Raw genomic sequence first — 22,302 nt, 5'->3', positions numbered from 1 at the left:
TTGAAGGTATCAATTCTTCTAAGCTCAGCCTTCTTGATGGTCCAACTCTCACATCTGTTTATGACTACAGGGAAAAGCTGTAGCTTGTTTTACTATACAGACCTTTGCTGGCAAAGTGATGTCTCTCCTTTTTTAATACACTGTCTAGGTTTGCCATTGCTTTCCTTCCAAGGAGCAATCATCTTTTAATTTCATGGCTGTAGTTACTGTCCACAGTGATTTTGGAACCCAAGAAAATAAAATCTGTCACTGCTTGTACTTTTCTCCCATCTGTTTGCCATGAAGTAATGAGACTGGATGCCATGATCTTAGTTTTTTTAATGTTGAGTTTTGAACCAGCTTTTTCACTCTCTTTTCACCTTCATCAAGAGGCTCCTTAATTCCTCTTCACTTTTTGCTCTTTGAGTAGTATCATCTGCACATTTGAGGTTACTGATATTTCTCCTGGCATTTCACATGATGTACTCTGCATGTTAAGTTAAATAAACAAAGTGACAATACACAGCCTTGTTGTATTCCTTTCCCCATTTTGAACCAGTTATCTGTTCCATGTAAGTTTCTACGTGTTGCTTCTTGACCTGCATACAGGTTTCTCAAGAGATAGGTAAGATGGTCTGGTATTCCCATCTCTTTAAGAATTTTCCACAGTTTATTGTGATCCACACAGTCAAAGGCTTTAGTGTAGTCAATGAAGCAGAAGTAGATGTTTCTCTGGAATTCCCTTGCTTTCTCTATGATCCAGCAAATGTTGGCAATTTGATCTCTGGTTCCTCTCCCTTTTCTAAACCCAGCTTGTACATGTGGAAGTTCTAGGTTCATGTACTGCTGAAGCCTAGCTTGAAGAATTTTGAATCTAACTTTGCTAGCATGAGAGCTGAGTGCAACTGTCTGGTAGACTGAACATTCTTTGGCACTACCCTTCTTTGGGATTTGAATGAAAACTGACCTTTTCCAGTCCTGTGGCCACTGGTGAGTTTCCAAATTTGTTGCATGTTGAGTGCAGCACTTTAACAGCATCATCTTTTAGGACTTTAAATAGCTCAGCTGGAATTCCATCACCTTACTAGTCTCTAACAAGATCTGATTCTAGAAGCATCTCAGTGGAATCACCTACCCTAGGTTTTCTGTCTTTGAGGAGAAGTTTTAACATCCAGATTTGAAGACCTGTTCCTCCCATTCCCCCAGCTTTGCTTTCTGTCTTTATCACTACTTTCTAGAGACCAGGCCAGTGCCTTCAAGCCTTTAGTTTGGTCCAACTTTCAGTGTTTATTTTAATATTGTTGAAATGAAAATGAATTAGACTTACCTCAAAGACACTTGTTTCTTAATTTTTTTCTTTGCATTGACCCCAGTATAGATTAAAATAAAATAGTGATAGTATACTTTAAAAACTTTTGTTCATTTCTGGTAATTCATTTTGAAAGAAATAAAACAGAAGGCTTAGGGCTAGAACCTCATACATTAAAATGTATTAATAGTGACAGTTTGTGACTTTATAAATACCTGGGTGCGTTTTAATCTAGCTACATAGATGCTTTAAAAATTTCTACGCAGTGAGGAGTGATGCTGGTGGCTACTTGTGGTCACGATACATTTGCATAAGCATGCAACTGCCAGTTCAGCTCAGTTCAGTTGCTCAGTCATTTCTGACTCTTTGTGACCCCATGGACTGCAGCATGCCAGGCCTCCCTGTCCGTCACCAACTCTTGGCGTTTACTCAAACTCATGTCCATTGAGTCAGTGATGCCATCCAACCATCTCATCCTCTGTCATCCCCTTCTCCTCCTGCCTTCAATCTTTCCCAGCATCAGGGTCTTTTCAAATGAGTCAGCTCTTCGCATCAGGTGGCCAGAGTATTGGAGTTTAGCTTCAACATCAGTCCTTCCTATGAATGTTCAGGACTGATCTCCTTTAGGATGGACTGGTTGGATCTCCTTGCAGTCCAAGGGACTCCCAAAGTCTTCTCCAACACCACAGTTCAAAAGTATCAATTCTTCGGTGCTCAGCTTTCTTTATAGTCCAACTCTCACATCCATACATGACTACTGGAAAAACCATAGCCTTGACTAGACGGACCTTTGTTGGCAAAGCTTCTGTTAGGTACCTATTTAATTGTTACCTACTTAATAATACTTTTAAAACCTGGGCTGTAAATCAGAAGTGACTGCCATGATAAGGGAAGATTTAATGTAAGCATATTTATTATTTTGGACAGTGGTTTTTAACCATTTTAGAGTCTGGAAGTTTTTCAGAAATCTGATGAAGGCAACTGGGTCTTTTCCCAAATTGGACTAACACATACACAGTGCTGGCTAAGACTTCGGGAATTTAGAGAACTGTCTCCCTCACCACTTTCATCCAAGGATGACCCAATTTTAAACTCATGATTTTGCAGCTCAGCTGTATAGTTCAACTGGTCCATTCATTCAATCCTTCAACCATTCATCCATGAGGTAGACCCTAAACATTGTGAGAGGCCCCGATTTTTAACTCTCCTGACAATCATAATCTTTTCCAAACAAATTCAAGAGCTTGTTTTTATCTTGAAATTAAAGGCATAATGCACATACTACATGTCTCTAACTTAGGCTTTTTATGGATTTAGAATTTACTTGGTGTATCCCAAGAGGATGAACAGCAGCTACTGAGTTTCATCCATATTCCTCTTGCTTTAATACAGCTTTTCTTAATTTCCTTTTAGTTGTTGTGCTGTATGATCAGTCATTTCTGACTCTTTGCAACCCCATGGACTGTAGCCTGCCAGGCTCCTCTGTCCACGAGATTCTGCAGGCAAGAACACTGGAGTGGTTTGCCAATTAATCCTCCAGGCAATCTTTCTGGTCCAGGGATGGAACCTATGTCTCTTGTACCTCCTGCATTGGCAGGCAGATTTTTTAACCATTAGCGCCACCTGAGTTATCCGTATCTGCTCTTATCTGTACAGGTACAGTTGACACCATTATAGCTCAGTTGGTAAAGAATCCTCCTCCAATGCAGGAGACCCCAGTTCAATTCCTAGGTCGGGAAGAACAGCTGGAGAAGAGATAGGCTACCCACACCAGTATTTTTGGTCTTCCCTTGTGGCTCATTGGGTAAAGAATTCTCCTGCAATGCAGGAGACTTGGGTTCTATCCCTGGGTTGGGGAGATCCTCTGGAGAAGGGAATGGCTACCCACTCCCGTATTCTGGCCTGAAGAATTCCATGAACTGTATAGTCCATGGGGTCGCAAAGAGTCAGACACGACTGAGTGACTTTCACTTTCATTATAGTCACATCATCTTTCCTCCTAAATCTTTATTTCTGACATCTCTTTGTGCTTCCATATAGTGATTATCTTTAATCTTCTACAGTGTCCTGCTGAATTGATGTGCTTCTCTAATGTTGGACTTAAAGGTTATTTCCAATTTTACACTTTTTGGAGAATGTGGCAAATGATTGCTTTAAATAGTTTTTTCAGTCTTGTCTTAGATTAGTTTCTTAGGATAGATTCTCAAGGATGGGAACAATGGTTCATTCATTCATGACATTTTTATTAAGCAACCATGATGTGCCAGGCAGAGTGAAAGTCTGACTTGATTTGCTTTCACATTCTTTCCGTTTGTTCTAGAGAACTACTTAATTAGTTGAGTTGGCTGTTAATTGTCCCGCCCAGTAGATCCTTGCTTCCTCATTTCTCATGGTGAATGTTTAGGAGTATACTAAATAAAGCATTGTAAGGGAGGCAGATCTGAAGAAGTGGCAGTGTGTGGCTAAGTAAGATGTACATGCCTTTAGAACTCTTTGCTGTTTGGATTGCTTACACAATTCAGCATTCTTTTGATGTGACAATAATTGAGAGATGAAGCTTTGACCAAAAGAGAGGCTTAGAACACTGTGCAGAGCTAAACATCTTAGGTTAAATAACCTAGGCTTATTTAAATCACTCAAAAATTTAAATTGAAATTTGGTTAAAGCAAAAACACACACTTGTATTATGTATCCAAACCTTTTTGTGAACCTTTATTGGAAGACTCATATGTGCCAAGAAAACAAATGTGAATCTGACATCGCGTATTCCTCATTAGTGGGAAGAGACAAATATGTAAACAAATACTTGCTGCAGCCCAATATTTCCCCACTGTAAAAGAGTTTGAATGTCAAAGAATACAGAGGAACAGAATTTTCTGTGTCTTTTTACCCAGATTGTTTTTGGCTACAGAAGACCTGTTTTTTTCCTCTCTCTTTTCTCTTTCTTTTTATAAATTAATTTTTATTGGAATATAGTTGTCCTTCCTTCTCTGTTTTACTTTTGCATCTTGTGGGAGGAAAATGAAACTTATTACAGAGTACAATAAATATAAATGATGTAGTTGAGATGAAAACTCAGTTTCTGCAATAGACGCATAGTTGAATGAAGATTGAAAAGCAAGTAATTAAAAGATTTTTGCTCTTTTGATTACACAGTATGACTGGCAGCGGGTTGAAGAGAAGTCACTGATTGATGATTATCTGAAAAGTCACTGGTTTCTTTGTAAACATAATTTCTAATAATCATTAGAAGGGACAAAAGTAAAATAACTGTGTGTGCTGTACATGCTGTAATTAGTCACTGCAAAAATATTCTAGCATGATAATTTTATTTTCCAGTCATCTAAGCTAAAGAAGAGCAAAAGAGTTAGTCTACCCACTTTTCTAGAACACTGGGGTGGAGCCTGACAGCTTGGGTTCAGTCATAACTGCTGGTTACTAACAATAACCTCAGCTCTCAAACACCTGGGCTTCTATTTCCTAAATAGTAAATTGAGGATAATGATAGTACTCGCCTTATAGGGCTTCTGAATCCAGTAGCTTCTGCTCTGTGCTTATCTTAGTCCTCCTCAAGCAGCATTTGATGCTGTGGTCATCTTTTTTTCCTTAAGACACTCTTTTCTCCTATCTCTTAAGCTCCTCAAACTCAAATCTTTTTTTTTCTCCTACTTCCTATTCCTTTCCATTTGTCTTTCTTGTCTCCCCCTACACCCATGTCTGGTTTCTAAATGTTGGATATCTGAGGGTCCTTTCCTTTCTTTCTATTTATTCCTTTCAAGAAGATCCCTTAGTCCCATGGTTTCAAATATCTCTGCATGCTGATGAGTCCATATAGATCTCCAGTCCTGACCTGTCTACCTCTGAGGTTACAGGTTCATGTGTCTGGTTGGCTCCTGGATATTGCTCTTTTAACATATTTCTAACTGGATCTCTGGATGTCCGCACTAAAATCAGCAAGCAAAGGAAACGGTTCCCTTTCCCAGTCATTTTCATCTTGGGTAAATGACCTTACATCTATGACTCATTATTCAGTCTTTCCTTTTGTTCATCCCATACTTCCAAGCCAGCAGCAAATACTACCTCCAGAATATATTTGAATCAGTCTATTTCTGTCTTCTCTGCTAACCATCATCATGTCTTGCCACTTTCATAGGCTTCTAACCTGTCCCCTTCCTGTCTGTTCCATATATAGCTGCCAGAGGGATTGTTTTAAAAGTAAAAAATTGAACTGTATCCTTTTTCTGTTTAAGATCCACTAATGGCTTCCCATTGCACTTAGAGTAAAAATCAAGTCTTTCCATAGCTTACTCATCTGAGTTCAGTGACTATATCTAGAATATCGGGATAATTGTGACTTTAAACTGGAATATAAACTCCTGGAGGGCACAGATTTTTATCTATTTCATTCACTGCTATTGTCCCAGTGCCCAGAACAGTGTGTGTACGAAATGAGCACTTAACAATTATTTGTTGAATGAGTAAACACATTCAGATTATATGAGCCTTTCTTTTTCCCTCTTTCAGAACAACATATGATAGCCTAGTATTTTCTGTATTATATAGAAAGTTCAGCAAAGGCTTCTGGTACAATATCTACCCACCCCTGCCTTGTTTCTTTTGGGTTTGTTTGTTTGTTGGCCCTAAGGCTCCAAGATCTTAGTTCCCCAAATAACTATTGTACCCTTGTGCTCCTTAGTGAAAGCTCAGAGTCCACAAACTGTTGGACCACCAGTGAATTCCCTCCCCACCTCTGTTTTATTTTTTAAATCTGAGGATGCATTTGAGTCATTAGGAGAGGATAGATAAGTAATAGAACAAGAAACAGAATAGAAATTGGAAGGAACCCTGGGAAGGTCACTGCAAAATAGTAGCAGCAGCATTTAAAAAAATAAGCATTTTACCACGGGAATCTTGGACTATGTGCAGAAATAGTAGAACAGTATAATGAACTCCCGTCTCTTCGTGGCCCAGTTTCAACAGTTGTCAAGTCATGGCCATTCTTTGAGCCTCCAGGATTTAATTTGGAAATTCCTATAGTAAAGGAGTACCTAGTTAACAGAAGTTTGTATCACAGATGTAAATTACCCTGGTCATTGTTACTATTTTACAAACCAGCTGAGAGCAGATTAGATATGATTGTAAGGACTCGAGGTTCTGAAATAGTTTTTCTGATTTGCTTTTTGTAAATGCCTGAAATTTACCATTAGTATGGCTGTAAAGCCTCAAATTTTGAATAAGCCTGAGAAGGGAAATACGTGAAGCCCATTAGCAGTTATTTATATTTTAGTGTAAATTGATTAATGAGAAGCTTACTTGACTGGTAAGTAATGAAGCACAAGCTTTGATGGAAGGCATAAAATCACAGGGACCTGGGGTGCTGATGGCATTGTAAGCACTAGGAATACTGTTCAAGAGGGTGGAAGGTACTGCTCTATTTCCCAGCTTTTCTTGGAGCTGGTCCTGGCCTCAAAGCCGGGTCTCCTTCCAGTTTGGTGGTGTTCTTGTCATCTGGGTTCCCTTTGGCTGGCTGCAAAGACCTTGTGTAAGGCTGCCGAGGAGGTGATTCCATTCCAGCTAACTCTGCTGCTTGTTTATTTTTAGGTATCTTGCAATATATTCAGAACTCTCCCTCCTAGTGACAGCAACGAATTTGATCCAGAAGAAGATGAACCTACCCTTGAGGCATCATGGCCACACTTACAGGTACTTTGAGCTAACATTTGTTCTAAAAGAAAGATCCATTAATCCATGAGCTGATTAGCATGGGAATTCCTTGATGGCCTTTATTCACCAAGAAATCAAATTAAGAGTACATTACTGGAAAGCTGGAGAATGCTTTTTATGTTTCTTACTGTTGATAATTGGATGCCAAAAGAATAAAATAATAAGTATTATAATGCTTCAGGGTGGCCCCTCCTGGGTTGCACACTCAGCCAGCAGGTTTTATTAGCGTTTCTGTGATCTTCCCGCTGAAGCCTCAAACAAGAACAGAACTATTTCACGTTAATATTAGTTCGATGTGATTAGGTCACAGAGTACATACCTCATTTTCAGCAGTTAGGTACCCTGGGGACTTGGAATGCCTGTCTTCGTGATAACCACGAATGCGTTTCTTTAGCCTGGAAGGACAAAAACAAATTGCAGTAGCTGCTTCACAGTGTCATAAGGAGGAGCAATAGCTGAGAAAAAGCTTGTGTGAAGGCCAGTTTTGCTCTGTTGCACTGAGAAGGCCATGTTTTCCAATTACCCTTATGTGCCAGGACAGATTAGGACCATCCCTGCATCTCCTTTCCCAGCATTAGGCTCATTTGTACTGTGTTGAGTTATCCACACCAGCCCTTCACCATCCTCCTTTCCTGGCTGCCTTCTTTCAAGACCAGACTCTCAAAGGAATAGAACGAGGAAATGTGAGTACAGTGAACCTTAAGGCCAGTTTTTCCATTCAGTTAGGTTGTTCTCCAAGGCTGCATAACAGCTAGTAAGGAGGGAGGGAATGATGGAGAAGGAATATGACCTTGTACATTTTAACCTGAGGCAGAAGCTACTGCATCTTTGTAGCAGTGTGCTTATAGTTACTAGTTGATTTTCTGAAGGGCAGAAAACTGTAACAGGGAGAGTAGGCCTAGAGATATTATAAGGGTTTATTTTTTTTCCTGCTTCAGAATTTTTGACGTACATTTGCAACTTTCCCTGTCCTGCTTTGGCAGCTCAAGGTTGCTGCAGATATATATGTAATGCTCTTTCGCCTAGTTATATGGAGAGCTTTCAGGGGCTGTGTTTTCTCAACTTTCACCTAGGCATGTCATACATATATATTCCTGCTATGATTGCCAAGTGGAGTAAATTAGTTAAAACCCTATAGTCGATTTACTATCTTAGATGCTTGGTTTTTTTTTTTTTTTCTTAAGGTGCCAGACATACTTTCTGCAGTCTAAGAAATTTGGGAGACTATTTGTGCTTTTCATGGTGGATCCCAGATTGTGACCAAAAAATACAAAAGCAATAACTCTTTTGAATGGATGGATTTTTTGTCATGTCTTATTCTTCATGCTTGGCATCAGGTCACAGAAGTGCAGTATTGTCTGGAAGAAATTTAAAAAACAAAGCAAACAAAAAGATAATTTTCTCAGAAAAGTCCCGCATTGTGTAGTAGAAAAGACGAGGAGGGAAATGCCTTCAGAGCTTCAACTTGTTGTCTAGTCTACATTCTGAAGAGAGACAGTAGACCATTCTTACCATTTATTTGCAAGAGCTTTTGAATACTGTAAATTATGATCACCATAGATATAAATTTCCCCTAAAGTATGATAACGTTTAACTCAGTATTTCAGTTAATCCTTCCTAAGCTTAATGACTATAAAACATGGGACTAAATTAATTTCTGAAGCTATTAAGCTGAATTCCACCACCACAAATGTCAAGCTTACACCGTGTCATTAGTACAGAAACATTAACCATTAGTTCATCTGAAACTCTTAAAACCAAAGCAACAGTGAAGAGTGATGCTGAGATCTGTGCCCTTGGAGATCTAAAGTAACAAACTATCTTCCAGAACAAGCTGGTTTCATCTCTGTTGACATGTGTTTCAGCCTGTAGTCCTCTCGGCCCTTCTTTAGTTCAGGGGAAAACACGACTTAGACTGGATCAGGTTCCACGAAGGCTCAGTCGTAAAGAATCTGCCGCTAATGCTGGAGACTTGAGTTCAATCCCTGGATTGGGAAGATCCCCTGGAGAAGAAAATGGCAACCCACTCCATTATTCTTGCCTGGGAAATCCCAAGGACAGAGGAGCCTGATGGGCTATAATCCAAAGGATCGCAGAGAGTCAGACACAGCTGAGCACACACAAACACACAAAAGAAACCTACATGAGACAAGATTCTAAAAAAGAGTGAATATATGTACATGTATATCTGTATCATTTTGCTGTACATCTCAAACTAACATTGTAAATACATTATACCCCAGTAAAATTTTAAAAAAAGAAACCTCTTAAAATTCACAAAGCAACCTTCTTCATTCATAGCAAAGGTCAAGTCAGTAGGCACTCTGGCCTTCACTCTCTTCGGCTTTCTGGTTGTCTTTGTACTGGTTCCTGACTTGTCTCATGAATTCTGTTTTCTTTGTGCATTCTGACTCCACGAATCAGTCACTGTTCCATTTTCACTGATGGGTGGTTTTAGCACTGAAAGACCCCCGGTGGATGTTTCAGAAATCTCCCTTTCTGTCCATGATAGGTCTCTCTTGTTGCAGTGACCAATCACTACTATTCAACATCTTACTTTATGATTGATCAGACAGTTGATTTTTCCTAACCCAAACTGCACGTTCCTCAGCCTTTTCACTTTTTCATAACTCCAGCGTTTGCAGTGTGCTGCTGCTTCTGGACCACATTTTACAAGGAAACACAGTGAAGTTGCTCAGTTGTGTATGACTCTTTGCGATCCCATGGACTGTTGCCTACCAGGCTCCTCCGTCCATGGAATTTTCCAGGCAAGAGTACTGGAGTGGGTTGCCATTTCTTTCTCCAGAGGATCTTCCCAACCCAGGGATCGAACCCAGGTCTCACACATTGCAGGCAGACGCTTTACCATCTGAGCCACGAGAGAAGCAAAACACAGCAAACACAGTGTTTATTACCAAATCTCTGACAATAGTAGAGAACAATAAAATCACCCTGTGGTTGTTGGGTGGTTGGCTATGTTCATTGCTTTCACTGATTGTCTGCTCCTGCACAAGCTCCTGCTGTCCTGCTCCTGCTTTGATTTTAATTTTGGCACATACAGTATTACTCATAACAAATTATGAATCTTTGAGGATATTTAAAACTAGGAAAAAATGTTAAATCTACTCTATGTGTTTTGTTTGATCTTTTCTGTTATTGGTATCTTTTAACTGGCATCCCATGGTTACCATGGTTATTCTTTGCATATTTTCTGAAATTTGGTCTATATTTCTAGTAGAATATGATTTTGTAGGACTTCCATTTACAAATAAGGGGTTATTTGTAATGTTTTACACTTGAGACTGAAAATCTGGAATGCTTAAGTTTTCTTACGTATGTTCTTTGGAGAATTCACTTATGTGACCTTGAAAAGTAATTTATTCTCCCCCCTAGTCTTTTCCTTTAGAAACTCAAGGGAGATTTTTGATTCTGAGGTAAAATTGGTAAAAAAGAGAGCATTTATGCTTATTAATAAATGTGTCTGAAGTATTTCCACCAAACTTTTTTAAACCATAGCCGCTTTCAAGAAGGGAGAGGACACTTTGCCAATCCCACCAGAAAGCCCTGCCAGCCCACAAGTTGGGCCTGGAAGATGGAAATCTCTCCATTTTGTGGGAGTCAAAAGAGAGATGAAACCCTCTTTCATGAGTTATTTGAATAATGCTGATGTAAAACTATAAGTTGAAAGATTAGTATATTGAAGAAAAGAATAGTTCTTCTAGGGTATGTTTGAACTCGGGCATTATTATGACTAGAAGTACAACTTGGCAATGTTCAGATCACAGGGAAGTTTTTCTGAATCTAGAGTTTCAGAGAGCAAAAGAGAATTTTATAGAAAATTAAAATGCTAATGTAAACACCTAATATAAGTGTTACGTTAGAGTCTAAAGTCACAAGATCCCTATGTGACACATTTAGGTTAGTGGTATCTGGAGACCATTAGGGGGATCCTGAGAACAGATTTTTAGTGGCCTGCAAAGTCAAAATTAGTTTTATAACAATACTGCTTTATTCTTTCTTTTTACCGTGTTGACATTTGCCCTAATATTTGTAAAAGTGATGGTGGTTGCAATTGCTGTTTCCTTATTAGCACAAATCAAATGTCAAACTGACTTAGTAGTTGCCTTCTCTACTACCATGCACTTACAATTAAAAAAAAATCCAATTTCAATTAAAATGTCCTTAAAGAGCAGCAAAAATTATTAATTTTATTAAATCTGGACCTTTGAGTACACATTAAAAATAACATTCTTCATGGTGAAGTGGAAAGTATGCATAAAGCCTGCTGAATCTTTGTCTTGTGCTAAATAAAGCATTTGTGTGATTGTCTGAGCTGCAAGTTAAAGTAACTATTCATAAAGTATCATTTTTACCTGAAAGAATACCTGACAAACTATGGTTGTTCCAACTTGGGTATTTAGTAAATGTTTTCTGTGAAACAAACAAACAAAACAATTGTTTTCCCACTGATAAAATTAGCGCATACAAGCAAAATTTAGAATCAGAATTTTGGAAAACTTGTGTCTGTCTTTTGGAAAATTTGTATCTTTTTTTAAACCAAACCTTTGTCTGTCACTTTGAGCTTAATAGCTCCCCAAAGCTTAAAGACTTAAAAAAAAAAATTGCAGATATTAAGGAATGTGACTTTTATTGATACTGTGTAATAAAATGTGTCAACATTTGCAGTAACTCAGTGAACCATTATTTTCCAGTTGACCAATGAATGATGTTAAGTAACCGTGCATGGGTAAATATCATCCAAAGTGCAAGGTAGATGATTGGAATTGTGAAAAATCCGTTGATATGGTTTCAGATTCTCAACTGCAGCTTTAAGAAATGACTGTTGTTCTAGTGTAGTATCAAAGAGTATCCACAATTATGTAAAAAAAAAAAAAACTGAAAGTACTCTCTCTTTTTCACAACAGTAAGTTTGTGTATAGATTGATTTTCTTGATATACTTTAACCAAAGCAACATACTCTAACACCTTGAAGATAGAGGCAGATAAGAATCTGTCTTCTAATATGCCATTAAAGAGATTTATAAAAACAAAAAACAATATACCTTTTCTTAGTAACTTTTTTGAAAAATAAAGTTGTTTTTCACAAAAATATATTAGTTATGTTAACATGTGATGTGTTTTATTGTTCTGAATAATAAATACATTAAAATAAATATGATTTTATAATTATGTAATATATTTACAAAATAAATAAAAATATATTAAAATTTTTGTGTTTATTTCTACTTCTGTATCTCATGTAAACAAAAGCGTTTTGTAGTCTTCAGTAATTTTTCATTATAAAGGAGTGAGACTAAAAAGTGTGAGAATCCTGTTTTAAGCAGTAATGACAGTAGTGGTATGTGTTAGCCACTGTGCAGGGGCTTTATGTATATATTATCACATTTAATCTTAGGGATTATCATTCACATTGTACAGTTGAACCAACAGACTAGGGTTACACAGTAAGGGGTAGAGCTAGGTTTTCAACCCAGTATCTGTCTCTCGAAAGTTCTGGTTTCAACATACTGTTGTATATGTGCTACACCAGGATTTAGTGTATACTCTAATATAGGTTTATTTTGCAAAGCATGTAAACAGTGATCGCCCACCGTTTATCAGAAGTTATTTGAGGTTGACTCTGTGGATGATAATATTCTTACTCTTTGCAGATGAGAACATCCTGACACACTCATATATTGTTGTTGTTGTTGTTGCTAGAGGAGCGTACATTTCCATAAACTTTCTGAAAGGAAATTAGTAATGAATGTTGATAATCCTGACATGTTTGATATCTTTTGATCTAACGATTCCCCTTTAGAAATATTTTCTCATGAAATAATTGAACAAGTGCACACTGATGTATGTTATGAAAGGTACATTGTGGTGTAATTTAATAGAGTAGTAATTTAAGAACTATTTACATGTCTAAGCAGAGGATATTGGTTAAAGTAATTATGAATAATGGAATTATTCATTATAAATTATCTATAGTGGACTGTGCTTCTGGCTACTAAGAATGGTGGCATAGATATTGTTAGCACAAATTGACCACAATATATTGTTTAGATGGTAAAAATAGTTTGAAAACTATATTATATATGTGTATGTGGAAATATATATACACACATACATATATATATTTATAGTACATTGATATGTTGTAGAGGTATAGAAAAAATTGGGAGTTTTATACATTAAAATGTTAACAGTAGTTAACTCTGAATGATGAGATTTGGGGAGGTTTTTATTTGCTTTCTTAGGCTGTGTTTTCAGATTATAAGTTTAAAAAGCTAAAAATCATAATAGCAACTGTGAGCTGCAAGAAAGGCTAGCACTGCTAGTTGATTGATATTAAAACACACTAAACCCCTTGTCAGTTTTATTTTAATTTTTTTAATTAGTTTGTTTATCTATTTTTTAACTTTACAATATTGTATTTATTTTGCCATACATTCCCTCGTCAGTTTTAGTATTAGAGCTTTTTATGGTTTTTAATACTGTTCTCAGTGAATTATAGTTTGAAATTAACAATAATCCATTTCTTGCAGCTTGTATATGAGTTTTTCATACGGTTTTTGGAAAGCCAAGAATTCCAGCCCAGCATTGCCAAAAAATACATAGATCAGAAATTTGTATTACAGGTAAGTATATTCTTATCATTGTGTGTATTTGTTTTTTAGTTGATAACACTTTATCTCATTTGCTGTAGATGTTTGTTAAAAAATCTTACAGTGACAGTTATATCACCCTGTAAACAAATATATACACATAAGTTTATTATTGCCCATTAAAAGTAATAGGTACCTCTTTAATTTATTGTACTGGAAATTAATTACATTTTAAACAACAAGGAATGCTAATGCCTGAATCCTTGCAATTTTCTTTCTTAAAATGTAATTATAAAGGAATTTCATTTATATAACTCGTTTGTGATCCTTTATATAATTTGAAAACTTCTATTTGCATAAGGATTTTAAACTATTTCATACATCTGTTAAAACTGAGTAGGCATGGTCTAGAGCATAAGTAAGCTTTTAATAAGTAATCAAAGTCAGGGTACTAGTAAGCTTTCATAGCTAGGAAGTAGCATAGGTTAACACTGTTAAGAGTCCCTTGAAGAGATTAACTCTCACCTATCTGTTTGGAACTTCTCAGTGTACCTACATATTTTTCTTGAATGTCATTTTACATTTTATAATTATGGATCATATCTGTTTACTCCAGACCTGGAGTACGTTTATGGTGCTCTTGTTGACAGTCATCTGTAAAAATGGATACTTGAGCCAACTGGTGTGTGGATTGTTGTAGCTTCTTTCTAAGTGATTAATGAAATGCCTTATGTAGAAAAAAATAAGTATCTCCTAGTGAGTCAATATGCAGAACTTCAAATTTAAAACATTGCTTTGGCAGGAAATTGATCTTCTATGTCTTACTGGATAAAGGTTGATGACCCAAGTGATGACCTCATTCCCCTTTCTTAAATTAATACTTTTAGAACTCTGGACATAGGAGGCTGAGAAGTTTTGGAAAAGTGAGATTTGATATTTATTGTTGTTCAGTCGCTCAGTCGTGTCCAACTCTGCAACCCCATGGACTGTGTAGCATGCCGGGCTTCCCTGTCCTTCACCATCTCCCAGAGCCTGCTCAAACTCATGTCCATTAAGTTGGTGATGCCATCCAACCATTTTGTCCTGTGTTGTCCCCTTCTGCCTTCAATCTTTCCCAGCATTTCATATTTAGAGAGGTAGATTTAGAGAGGTAGATAACTAAGTAGATTGCTGGTTCACTGGGCAATGGGTAGATTGGTCCAGATCCTTATCCCAAGGAGGTAAAATGCATTTCAGGCAGAACAAAAACCAAAACATAACAGATCTGTGTTTGTATTGTATCCTTGCACTTCTACAGCACTGTATAATTGTCAGGGAAACCTTTATATGCGTTATTTAATTTGATATATACAGTAATCTAAAGCAGGTATGACTAAGTTTTATGCCCATTTTGTAGATGAATAAATTTGAGGTCTAAAAAAGTTAACCAGATTTCCCACACACATGTCCTATTCAGGTTTTCTGTCTCTTATACCATGATGCCTCCTTGTGATTCCCTTCACTATAACTTGGAATGACTTCAGGGCAGGAGTAGCCCCCATCTCTCAACACGGACGAAATGATAAGGTTCTCTTACATTTATGGTGAATTAAAGCACCCAAGAGGATCAGATAATTATTCAACAGTAAACACTGTTTAGTTGACATGGAAACAGTAAATCCTGCAATCTTACTATGAAAGCCAGTGCTTTTCTTACATGAAAAACAGGCAGGGCCTAGTCAGTGTGCTCTCCATGGTCGATGATGCTGATGATAATAAAGCTCCTAAAATTAAAACATCAGAGAAACCCAGACTTAGAAGACGTTTTGGTTTATCTCTTGTATTCTTTACCCATTGAATCAGTTTCCTTTGAGACCCTGATGAGGGGTAACCTCTGCTTGCTCTTTTTCAGTGAGGAAGGGCCACATACTTAGGCAGGTTCTTCCATTTTTGTTAGAAAGTTGTTTTTTATGTTGAATCTCCCTATACCTCATATGCCTTTGGCCTTATTTCTTCAGTAGAGTCCCTTAGTGTATCACTAGCCCAGGCATAACCTTTCAGGTCCTAGAACACAGCTTTTGTGTTTACCTCTCACCTCTTTTTCTCTAAAGCAGCAGTTTCTCTAAAACTCAGGTGCTTGTAGGCTCATTTAAAATAGTCTAGGGGCTAGAGTCAGACAATAGGAGGCAGACCAGCTGTTACTGAAGGCAGCATTGACTATACCTCTTTCATCAGTTCTTGCTAGATAATGTTTTTTTCCAAGAGAAATTTTTTTCTCCCAAATTTGTTTTTATGGTGAAATTTTCTGATAGTTTTAAAATCCTATTCAGAATGAATTAAAGCCATCTGCTTCATGGATCTAGCCTTCCAGCTGTCAGTATACGTTCTCTGCTCTAGACTGAGTCCTTAGTATCTGTCTCATTTGTTAAGTTTTTGAAGTCTTCGACATGTGTCCTTTTGTCTTCAAGGATGACATCTATGTCTGAACACAGAGCTCTGAGCTCAGTCAGTCCAATGGAACTTAGAGTCGGGGTCTGCATTCCTTGTCTGGATGCTAGGATTCTTAAAGGAGACATCTCATTAGCTCTTCTTGCTGTTCTATGACACTGTTAATTAGGTTAATAAGCTTATGGTCTTAACTGACTTTTTTTTTTTTTTTAACTTTTTTAATATTGGGGTATAGCCAGTTAACAGTGTTGTGATAGTTCAGGTGGACAGTGAAGGGAGTCAGTCTTACTTATACATGTATCCAGTCTCCCCAAACTCCCTTCCCATTCAGGCTGCCACATAGCGTTGAGCAGAGAGTTCCATGTGTTATACAGTAGGTCCTTGTTGGTTATCCATTTTAAATATAGCAGTGTGCAGATGTCCATCCCAAACTCCTTAACTATCCCTTTTTCCTATCATTCCCCCCACCGCCCCCACCAGCAGCCATAATTGACTGATTTCCAATTTAGTTTCATGCATTTGGTCATAAACCCATTTTCATTTTCCCTTGTTCTTGTTCATTTTGCAGTTAGCTTTTTTATCTTGATATAGGATCTGACATATATTCCTATGGAATATCTTATCTCTCCAGCCTTCTGAAGTCTTTCTGGGTCTTGATTCTGTCATCAACCTTTTTCACTCTGCCTTCCATCTGTATCACATTTGTGACTTTCTAAATATGCCAGCTATTGGCTTTATTGAGCCACTGATTAAAATTGTTAAACTAGCCAGGATGGAGGATAGAAGCCTGTGTCGTGCCTTTAGCAACTTCCCTTTATTTTAGCACAGATTCACTAATCAACAGTCTTTGAATTCCATCCTTGAGCCAGTTAGAAATCGACTTTAGAATTTCATCCTCCTCTGATTCCAAATTTTTGTTTATAAGGAGAGTCAGAGAGAAATTTTGTCCAATGCAATGGTAAAAGCCAGGACTTCATGCTTACAGGATTCCCTTCCTCTATGGACCTTGGACTTTATCGTTAAAAGGAATGCTGGAATTCTCTGGTGGTCCAGTGGTTAGGACTCCTGAGCTCTCACTGCCTAGGACTTGGGTTTGATCCCTGATCAAACGTGACCACTGAGTGGTACTTGAATGTAGTCATGTGACTCAAACCATTGCATCATGTTAGAGATGAGCTCCCATTGCCTATCGAGTCCCATCTTCCATATTACCCTGTTCGTTCATGTTGGTAACCTGTACAATTGGCCTCCTGTTCCTTTTCCTTCCCTAAGTTTGCCCAGTACCTTCTCGGAGAAGGGACTCGACCCTCTACCTGCTTCTTCTGAGATTCCTTCCTTGAACCTTTGGTCCCAACCTGGGACCTTCTGGCAATGGTGAGCCTTTTGGAGCTTGAGGCATTGTTGCTGAGATTCTGTCCTATTATCCCCTGTCCCACCCTACCTCCCTCTTCCTTTGACCACCATGCCTTAACCGTCCTTGAGCTGGCAGGTCCTTTGTATGTCTGTGCTCTATTGTCAGCTCATTCATTTTGCACACTCTCACTTTTCTCTACCCCACGGACTCGCATGCTGCAGCCTGGTTCTAGTCTGTTTCTCTTGTGACATGGGAACCCTCAGAATTTTCCCTTTTGCAAATTAGAATGACACTCACCTTATTCCTTTTCTTTGAGCAGATATCTTATTCTCTGTGAATTCTCAAAGATCTCAGTGAGTTTTGGTGATCTTAATGCAGAACATTTTTTATTCAGTTAGACATAATTTATTCTAGTTACAAGATTTACACTTTTGGTAGCAGCTAGCTAGATTCTTTACAGTCTCTGATTCCTCCATCCCCTAAAGCAAAATAAGAGTTGGGCTATTTTAGCATGATATAATGGAAAGAAAGCTAGAAAGCTGTGGATTTGAACCCTGACTCTCCTGTGTATCTACTTATATTGTAGGAGCTGAGAATATGACTGTGGCATAAGAAGAAACTGTATTCAAACTCTGGCTTTTCTGCCTACTTTGCAGTGTAACTTTCAGCAAGTTAATATACTTGCTACCAAGCATGGATTTCCTCATTCATGACATAGGGATAATGGAATAAGTGAGATAATGTTCAGTAAAATAGAATATACCGCAAACTGACAGCTGTTAGATTTTCTTAATTGAATTGGCAATACAGATACAAACACAGGCTCCCTACCTTCAATATTAAGTAGGTACTGAAAACTTGGGCAGATTATTGACTATTCTGAGCCTGTGTTTTCTTCAGTAAGATGACAATGACAGTCATCTCTCTTATAGCAAGTTAAAACAAAGTAGTAGGCTGTTACGATGGTAAAATAATATGACATATAAATGTCTGCTAGTATCATATATGAGGCCTCATATTTGCTCATTAAATATGAATTCCTGTTTTCATATCCCCATTATATTACCTGTCCACTTTGTCAGAATATTTTGTTTTTCTTGATTCCAATATTAGTTCTATAATTTCTACTTTTTGAAATAATTTTAAAATTTATGTGAAACTTATAATAAAAATTTGCAAAGAAGGCTTGTATAAATGCAGAAATGTAACATTCCTGGGTGGAAAGACTTGCCATCAAAAATGTGTCCATAGAATCTCCAGATTAATCTGCACATTTAGTGCACTTCTAATTAAAATTTTAGTTTGTGTGTTTGTGTGTGTGTGCTACGTCACTTCAGTCATGTACAACTCTGTGCGACCCTGTGGACTGTAGCCTACCAGGCTCATCTGTCCATGGGATTCTCCAGGCAAGAATACTGCAGTGGGTTGCCATGACCTCCTCCAAGGGATCTTCCCAACCCAGGGTTCAAACCCACATCTCTTATGTATTCTGCATTGGCAGGTGGGTTCTTTACCACTAGCACCACCTGGGAATCCCAAAATTTCAGTGGTTTCTTTACTTGAAAATTTCAGAGTTCATGAAATAAAACATTTTTGAAAAAGGAAAGTAATGATACTTTATTAGACATTAAAACATACTATAAAGGTACATTAATTATAAAAGTATGGTATGGGTACAGGAGACTAGAACATAATAGAGATTTGGGTAGAAAAGACTTTTTCTTGTTAGGCCTTCCCTGGTGGCTCAGATGGTAAAGAATCCACCTGCAATGTGGGAGACCTGGGTTCGATCCCTGAGTTGGGAAGATCCCCTGTATGCCATAAAACTCATAAAAATGCACAAATGAATAGATAGGTACCTACATACCTATATATTAAATTGGTATAATGCTCTGAAGAGGAGATCTGATGGTATTCTGTTGATGCAGATTGTGACTGAGCAATTCCATGAGAAACAGATATGTATACAAAGCAAAATATACAGGGATATTGAATGCATCATTGTTAATGATTATTAGAAAATTGGAAACAATTCAAAAGTTCCTCAGTAGGAGGTTAGTTCAATAAAATGGACATTCATTTAACAAAATATAGATCACTGAGTAAAAAGAATGAGAGTTACACAGGGTCTGTTTTTAAGTGGAACAGTAAAATATTTTGAACCTGAGTCTGTTATCTTAGAGAAAAAGATTATTTGTCTATGCAATAAAAAGTGTGAAAGGAGATACAGTACATTTTTGTTAATTATCTAGTAGGGTGTCAGATTATGTATGATGATCTTTACTTTTTAATTTTTGTATTTCTCTATTTTTTCGTTTTAAAGTATGAACATGTATGTTGTAATTAACTTGCATTTTTCATAAACGTCAGCTGATTCTGTGCATTAACTTTCCTAAGACTACTTATATAAGACTGGGCCATTCTTTTACACTTAACATTTTTTATGTGTCCATCCTTTTATCTTTTGTGTATGTCCTTTTAAAGTCTGAATCTCAGCAGAAAGCTTCTTGTGTTTCCTCAAAAGCCTCTTTCAATAACTCTTTTTTAATTGATAATTCCTCAGCAGGAAGCAAAATAGATTAGTGGTTAACTGTATAGAGAGGTTTGGATGCAGACTCTGCTATTTTTTAGTGCCTGACCTTGGGCAAATTATATAACCGCTCTGTGCCTCAGTTTCCTCCTCTGGAAAGTAGATCCAAAATATCCATAATATGGTAGTAATTACAAGGTTGTTGTGTAGATTTAATAAGTATATTCATGTGTAAGTATGGAGAACAATTTCTGATCATTGTAACTATACAGTAAATGTTATACTGCTGCTGTCACTACTGTTTTTGTTAGAATCACCTCTTGTTTTGAGAAGTTTCTTTGTCATTATTTGCTGGAACAGTCTCACTCCCCAAAGTTATATATTAGTCTGTCATGTCTCACATAGCATGTTATCAATTTTTTGAGATCTAACTTTTACCAGTCTAAAAAATCAAAAAGCCCTTTGGACTCTACTTGTATGGTTCTTCTCTGGCTGTTGGCTTTTTTTTTTTTTTTTTTTTAAGATGTTTAATATGGTCTCTTACCTTTGAATTCTTATCATTTCCACTTCACCAGCTGATTTCTTCAATCAGTGTTAGAAGTAAATGTTTAGTGCCAGGAACATGTGCTTGTCAGTATGTGAGAACCAGGGAAAGCACATTCCAATCTTCACAGAGGCCAGACAAGTGATATATAATGTAGTAGTCTGGGTTTGACAGAGAGGAGTTGATGAAAACAGTGGTGACCCAGAGAGCTTGGACCCTGCTGCCAGTCTATTCCGGTCAACTGTTGGCTAATTGCTAAGTGGGCCAAGTGTTGCTAGGTTCTTTTGATTTTTTTAGGAAAATCTGGAAGTCTAGATTTTTGTATGGGCCAGTCAGAACTATCTGTGACTTGTACCTTTGAAAGGTTTGCTGTTTTTTATTTCAGAAAGGACTTATGTTGTTCAGTGGCTAAGTTGTGTCCAACTCTTTGTGACCCTGTGGACTGCTGCACACCAGGCTTCCCTGTCTTTCACTATCTCCCGGAGTTTGCTCAGACTGATGTCCATTGCATCAGTGATGCCATGCAACCATCTCATGCTCTGTTGCTCCCTTCTCCTCATACCCTCACTCTTTCCCTGCATCAGGGTCTTTTTCTAGTGAGTTGGCTCTTCGAATCTGGTAGCCAAAGTGTTGGAGCTTCAGCTTTAGCACCAGTCCTTCCAATGAATATTCAGGGTTGATTTCCTTTAGGATTGACTGGTTTGATCTTCTTGCTGTTCAAGGGACTCTCAGGAGTCTTCTCCTGCACCATAAGTCGAAAGCATCCATTCTTTGGCACTCAGTCTGCTCTGAGGTTCAACTCTCATGTCTGTAAACGACTACTAGAAAAACCACAGCTTTGACTATGTGCATCTTTGTTGGCAAAGTGATGTCTCTGTTTTTAAATATGCTGTTGAGGCTTGTCACAGATTTTCTTCCAAGGAGCAAGTGTCTTAATTTCATGACTGCAATGACCATCCACAGTGATTTTGCAGTCCAAGAAAATAAAATCTGCCACCATTTCCATTTTTTCCTCATCTATTTGCCATGAAGTGATAGGACCTTATGCCATGATCTTATTTTTTTTTCATATTGAGTTTTAAACCAGCTTTTTCACTCTCCTCTATCACCTTCCTTCCGAGGCTCTTTAGTTCCTCTTTGCTTTCTGCCATTAGAGTGGTATCATCTGCATATCTGAGGTTGTTGATATCTCTCTTGGCAGTCTTGATTCCAGGTTGTGATTCATCCAGCCTTATATTTCGCATGATGTACTCTGTATAGAGGTTAAATAAACAGTGACAATATATAGCCTTGACGTACTCAGAATGATGTATTAACTAGCTTAAATTTCATACTAATTTTTGTTAAATCTAGGTTTACATAACCTTTAGCATTTGTTATGTACTTAATTTAAGTCTTTACATAAGGAAGCTGTCAGAGACTTCAAAGATAGAAGATTGATTACATAGCGCACTTGTGTCCAGGGTAATGTTGATTTTAGACTTAGGTAACTTAAGCTATAAGTGTGTAGGCTTGCCTAGACTTATGAAACAACCTTGTCTGTTCCCAATAAAGATAAATTTCATCTGCGTTAGTTGGGCAAATGGTTCGTTTATGAGACTTTGCATCCCCAAGACCAAAAATGAATCGCCAAACCTTGAATTATTTCACTGGGTGGATTATTATGGCAGGAATTGAGTAGTGAATTTCTAAAGACTGCTTTCAACCACTCTGCAAGTCTGAAAAGTAGTCAGTGGTTGCTAAGAGACATACTATTAAAGTATCTCCATAAACATATGTACTGTTGGAGATGGCTGGCTAATAACTTGTTCTTCACATGTGCAG

The 22,302-nt window shown here is 37.5% G+C and overlaps 1 protein-coding gene across 23 annotated transcripts in view; it reads left to right on the top strand.

Moving 5' to 3' along the window:
* Positions 1 to 22,302, top strand: part of PPP2R5E (protein phosphatase 2 regulatory subunit B'epsilon) — a 169,879-nt gene that overhangs the window by 100,514 nt on the left and 47,063 nt on the right. For all 23 annotated transcript variants that reach the window (XR_014059402.1, XR_014059401.1, XM_081509837.1 and 20 more), the window contains 2 exons: positions 6,890 to 6,991; positions 13,564 to 13,656. Coding sequence is in view for 21 of the 23 variants with exons in the window: in XM_081509837.1 (XP_081365963.1) it covers positions 6,890 to 6,991; positions 13,564 to 13,656 (195 nt within the window). In the remaining 2 variants the exon portion in view is untranslated. The remainder of the gene's footprint in view (positions 1 to 6,889; positions 6,992 to 13,563; positions 13,657 to 22,302) is intronic.

Source organism: Giraffa tippelskirchi, chromosome 7, assembly GCF_054371585.1.
Source record: "Giraffa tippelskirchi isolate mGirTip1 chromosome 7, T2T-mGirTip1v1.2.pri, whole genome shotgun sequence".
NCBI classification, from domain to species: Eukaryota; Metazoa; Chordata; class Mammalia; order Artiodactyla; family Giraffidae; genus Giraffa; species Giraffa tippelskirchi.
Note: the sequence above shows the minus strand (reverse complement) of the source record. Positions and strands in the feature narration are given on the sequence as shown.